Raw genomic sequence first — 5,000 nt, 5'->3', positions numbered from 1 at the left:
GACCATGCTGGGGTCCTGGCCCGTGGTGCGAGGACGACTCGGGCACAAGAGGAAGTTGGGCTCCAGAAACGGCGGCGCCAAAGCCCCGCGGCGCTCCAGCTCCCCGCTGCTCTCCACGGACGAGCAGAAGGAGATCGGACCTCTGAAGGGCGACTTCGACTGGGACGCCTTGCTGGACTCGGCCCTCAACGGGGAGCTCAGCCTGGACGAAGGAGACCCTCTGAGCCCCATCATGCAGGAGGAGGACATGACAGTGCGGGGGACCCACATCTCTCCCGCCGACCTCCACGTGTTGGCGGAGACGCAGAGGAATACCGACGGGTCGGACTTTGACGAGGAGACCTTCCTCGCCACCGCCTTCCTGGAGAGCCCCTGGCCGGAGGAAGAGGAGGAGCAAGGCCGCAGTGACTTCCTCTGCGGCTCCTCCGTGAACTTGGACCAGCTGTTTGACCTCGGAGACCCGCTGGGCGGAGACCCGAGCGCCCGGATCGACGCCCTCCTCTGAGGAACCGTTGGTCCTCTTCCCCCCGGAGAACGTCACTGAGGAATAACTCAGAAAACCCTTATTGTATATTTGGAGATGTATTTGTTGGAGTTCCTTCTTGATGCAACAAAACTATGAAACTATGAAACCGGGAGCGACTTCTGAGGGGAATCTGTCTGGATGGAATATTTGGTTGCAGAACCTCAGTGAGGTACGAGGAGAGCTGCAGGGAGGCCTGTAGTCCAACAGGAAGTCAGCCTCACTGGTCCCCTCCACAAACAGCCAATGGGATTGTTCCATTGGGTTTTGGGGGAATTTTGCCGAAAATAATCTCTGTGGCAAAAAAACGTGAATGATACTCACGTTTATCGTAGCGAGCGGCCGGAGTTCAAAGCTAACGCGAGCTAGCTCCTACATCTACTCAAGTAGTAAAGCCCGCCTCTAGTTTTATTTGATTGGCTGCCTGAAACAAGTATGAATCTTCTGGTTGTATATAAGTCTATGCTTCATGTATTAAAGCTGCATTCTCTCTCCTGACCACCAGGGGGCGACTCCTCTGGTTGTATAGAAGTCTATGCTTCATGTGTTAAAGCTGCATTCTCTCTCCTGACCACCAGGGGGCGACTCCTCTGGTTGCATAGAAGTCTATGCTTCTTCTTCACTCCAGCATGATGTTAGGGGTCAGGGTATGCTTTAGGGCGGGGCCATATTAGGACCTCTTCAGTCCTAATATGGCCACTTCCTGCTCACTGGTTGAAAGAAACCAAGATGGCGACGGACAGATTGCTGAACTTAACGCTTCAAAACGTCCACAAACCAACGAGAGCTGTCATCAGACTTTGTTTGTCCCAGTGGTCGTCTGTGGTACTACAACAAACAAATCCCCTGCAGCCCCAAAAAGACCAGCGACATGATTGTTGTCATTCGAACTTCCCCAGAGCCTCGAAAAGTGACTTTGGCTTCCGGGCCCTGCAGGAAGACGTCTGGTTTCCATGGTGATGTTTTCACGATCGCTTCATTAAACAGCAAATCAACACAACGTGAACCTTTCCCCCCCGCGTGGGTGTGAACGGGCCTTGAACGCACCGCGGCCTCTGTTTACATCAGTGATGTCGTGTTCCGCATGAGAACAACGGACAGACGTCAACATATCCGCCAAATGTTTGTTGTGATTTCCTGTTTGTTTGTTGTTGTTTGTGGGTTTCTTCTCCTTTTGGTACGAACTCGCCTTTGTTTGCGTTTTTTAAAGAATAATTAGAAGAAGTTGAACTAGATTAATGATTGCCCTGCAGGAGGAAGTAGAGCTCAGGCGGTTCATTTCAAGTATTTAGTTTTTTAGCGAAGAAGTTAAAAAAAACGGCTCGAGGCGAAATTCTCAAAGAACTTTGAAGAACGTTAAAGCTTTTTGACCTCGTCAATGAACAGCCGACCTTCACTGTGCCAAGAGGGGGGGGGGGTACCTGGTGTCCTGAAGAACCTCCTGTTCCCCTCTGAAGGGTGTGGAACGAGGTCAGGGTTCCACTATTCGAGGTCAGGGTTCCCCTGGTCAATGTTGTTAGGCTTCCACTGGTCGAGGTTAGGGTTCCCCTGGTCAATGTTAGTGTTCCCCTGGTCAATGTTAGGGTTCCACTGGTCAATGTTAGGGTTCCCCTGGTCAATGTTAGGGTTCCACTGGTCGAGGTTAGGGTTCCCCTGGTCAATGTTAGGGTTCCACTGGTCGAGGTTAGGGTTCCACTGGTCAATGTTAGTGTTCCCCTGGTCAATGTTAGGGTTCCACTGGTCAATGTTAGGGTTCCACTGGTCAATGTTAGGGTTCCCCTGGTCAATGTTAGGGTTCCACTGGTCAATGTTAGGGTTCCACTGGTCGAGGTTAGGGTTCCCCTGGTCAATGTTAGGGTTCCTCTGGTCGAGGTTAGGGTTCCAATGATCAATGTTAGGGTTCCACTAGTCAATGTTAGGGTTCCACTGGTCAATGTTAGGGTTCCACTGGTCGAGGTTAGGGTTCCCCTGGTCAATGTTAGGGTTCCACTGGTCGAGTCAATGTTAGGGTTCCCCTGGTCAATGTTAGGGTTCCACTGGTCAAGGTTAGGGTTCCATTGGTCAATGTTAGGGTTCCCCTGGTCAATGTTAGGGTTCCACTGGTCGAGTCAATGTTAGGGTTCCCCTGGTCAATGTTAGGGTTCCCCTGGTCAATGTTAGGGTTCCACTGGTCAATGTTAGGGTTCCCCTGGTCAAGGTTAGGGTTCCACTGGTCAAGGTTAGTGTTCCACTGGTCGAGGTTCGGGTGCCCCTGGTCAATGTTAGGGTTCCACTGGTCAATGTTAGGGTTCCCCTGGTAAAGGTTAGGGTTCCCCTGGTCAATGTTAGGGTTCCACTGGTCAAGGTTAGGGTTCCACTGGTCGAGGTTCGGGTTCCACTGGTCAATGTTAGGGTTCCACTGGTCAAGGTTAGTGTTCCACTGGTCGAGGTTCGGGTGCCCCTGGTCAAGGTTAGGGTTCCACTGGTCGAGGTTTGGGTTCCACTGGTCAATGTTAGGGTTCCACTGGTCGAGGTTAGGGTTCCACTGGTCAATGTTAGGGTTCCCCTGGTCAAGGTTAGGGTTCCACTGGTCAAGGTTAGTGTTCCACTGGTCGAGGTTCGGGTGCCCCTGCTCAATGTTAGGGTTCCCCTGGGCAATGTTAGGGTTCCACTGGTCAATGTTAGGTTCCCCTGGTCAGTTCCCTGGTCAATGTTAGGGTTCCACTGGTCAAGGTTAGGGTTCCACTGGTCGAGGTTCGGGTTCCACTGGTCAATGTTAGGGTTCCACTGGTCAAGGTTAGTGTTCCACTGGTCGAGGTTCCTGGTCAAGGTTAGGGTTCCACTGGTCGAGGTTAGGGTTCCACTGGTTCTGTAATCTCTGTGTTCTTCTTCTATTTTCTGGTTTATTTCACACTTGTCTTTGTCAATAAAAGGTTTCCTGCATCTCTTCCTGATCTGTGTTCTCCTTGTTTTCGGGGTTCTAGATGATGACCCTCGTGTTTTAGTGATCGTTCCCCACATGAGGAACCCTCAGAACCCCTGATGCACTTCAGGGATCGCTCTACTTTAAAAAGAACAATGGGAGGCTCTTCATCTTCATGCTCTTCATCTTTATGCTCTTCATCTTCATGCTCTTCATCTTTATGCTCCTCATCTTTATGCTCCTCATCTTCATGCTCCTCATCTTTATGCTCCTCATCTTCATGCTCCTCATCTTTATGCTCCTCATCTTCATGCTCTTCATCTTCATGCTCTTCATCTTCATGCTCCTCATCTTTATGCTCCTCATCTTCATGCTCCTCATCTTCATGCTCTTCATCTTCATGCTCCTCATCTTCATGCTCTTCATCGTTCATGCTCTTCATCTTCACGCTCTTCATCGTTCATGCTCTTCATCTTCACGCTCTTCATCTTCATGCTCTTCATTGTTCATGCTCCTCAGGATGACAACATGTCAACGTTTACGACACCGTGTCGTGGGACCCCCCCCCCCCCTTAATGTGCTGGGAGGTGGGCAGGGATGGGTAATAGTAGCGGGGGGGGGGGGGTCTCTTTCAGGTCTTTGTCTGTGCTCAGTCAGGCTCTTGTTCCCTTCATGGGGTCCGTGTGGGTCCCCCCCCCCCATATATAACCCCTGTCTGGCTGTAGACCACCGTCTCTCTGGCTCGAGCCACATGAATAGCTGCAGCAGTCAAATGCAAATACCCCCCCCCCCGTTGCCTGCCCCCCCCCCCCACCCATGAGGTAACGCGCTGTAAGGTTACACCTGTGTGAGACACCCGACCCGGCTGGAGGACCGGGATGCTGCGTCTTCATGCCCAGAACCGGGGGCTCTTTTCCTGGAAAGGAGAGCCGACCCCCCCCCCCCCTCCCCCACACCTGCAGCCCCCCTGGACCGCCTCACCTGCCGGGCCTCGGCTCTCCAGCTGGAGTGCAGGGCTCATGAGGCGGCGTGCTGGTCATTGAGAGGCCCGGTAACCCGATGCTGGTGTTACCGGGCGGCGCTGACGGTAAGACGAGCCGCGGCTGAAACGTTAACCGGAGGCTCGTTGGAGGAAAGAGGAGGCGGAGCTACACACCTGGGACCGGATAGCTAGACCGGGACCAGGTAGTTGGACCACTAGGACCAGGTAGTCAGACCAGGACCAGGTAGTCAGACCAGGACCAGGTAGTTGGACCACTAGGACCAGGTAGTCAGACCGGGACCAGGTAGTCAGACCAGGACCAGATAGTCAGACCAGGACCAGATAGTCAGACCAGGACCAGATAGTCAGACCGGGACCAGGTAGTTGGACCACTAGGACCAGGTAGTCAGACCAGGACCAGATAGTCAGCTATCTGGAGCTTTTGATCTCGTCACATGATCTTCAGACTATAATTTAATTGAATAACTCTAGTTGAGAAAAGGAGATATTAGTTTAATTACTCTGGGGTTTCTGGGGGGGGGGGGGGGGTCAGACAGATAATCCAGAGACTCAGGAGGTCTGGAGCTGCTATT

The 5,000-nt window shown here is 52.5% G+C and overlaps 1 protein-coding gene across 1 annotated transcript in view; it reads left to right on the top strand.

The window, feature by feature from the left end:
• The window catches only part of foxj1a (forkhead box J1a), a 6,886-nt gene extending 3,852 nt beyond the window's left edge, over window positions 1-3,034 (top strand). The window contains 1 exon segment of the mRNA XM_056407234.1: window positions 1-3,034. This exon segment is cut by the window's left edge and continues 113 nt beyond it. Coding sequence (XP_056263209.1) covers window positions 1-505 — 505 coding nt within the window. The 3' untranslated portion in view covers window positions 506-3,034.
• Window positions 3,035-5,000: the final 1,966 nt, after the last annotated feature.

This window comes from Pseudoliparis swirei, chromosome 23 (genome assembly GCF_029220125.1).
Source record: "Pseudoliparis swirei isolate HS2019 ecotype Mariana Trench chromosome 23, NWPU_hadal_v1, whole genome shotgun sequence".
In the NCBI taxonomy this organism is placed as follows: Eukaryota; Metazoa; Chordata; class Actinopteri; order Perciformes; family Liparidae; genus Pseudoliparis; species Pseudoliparis swirei.
The sequence above is the reverse complement of the archived record's forward strand: the minus strand, read 5'-3'. Positions and strand labels throughout refer to the sequence as shown.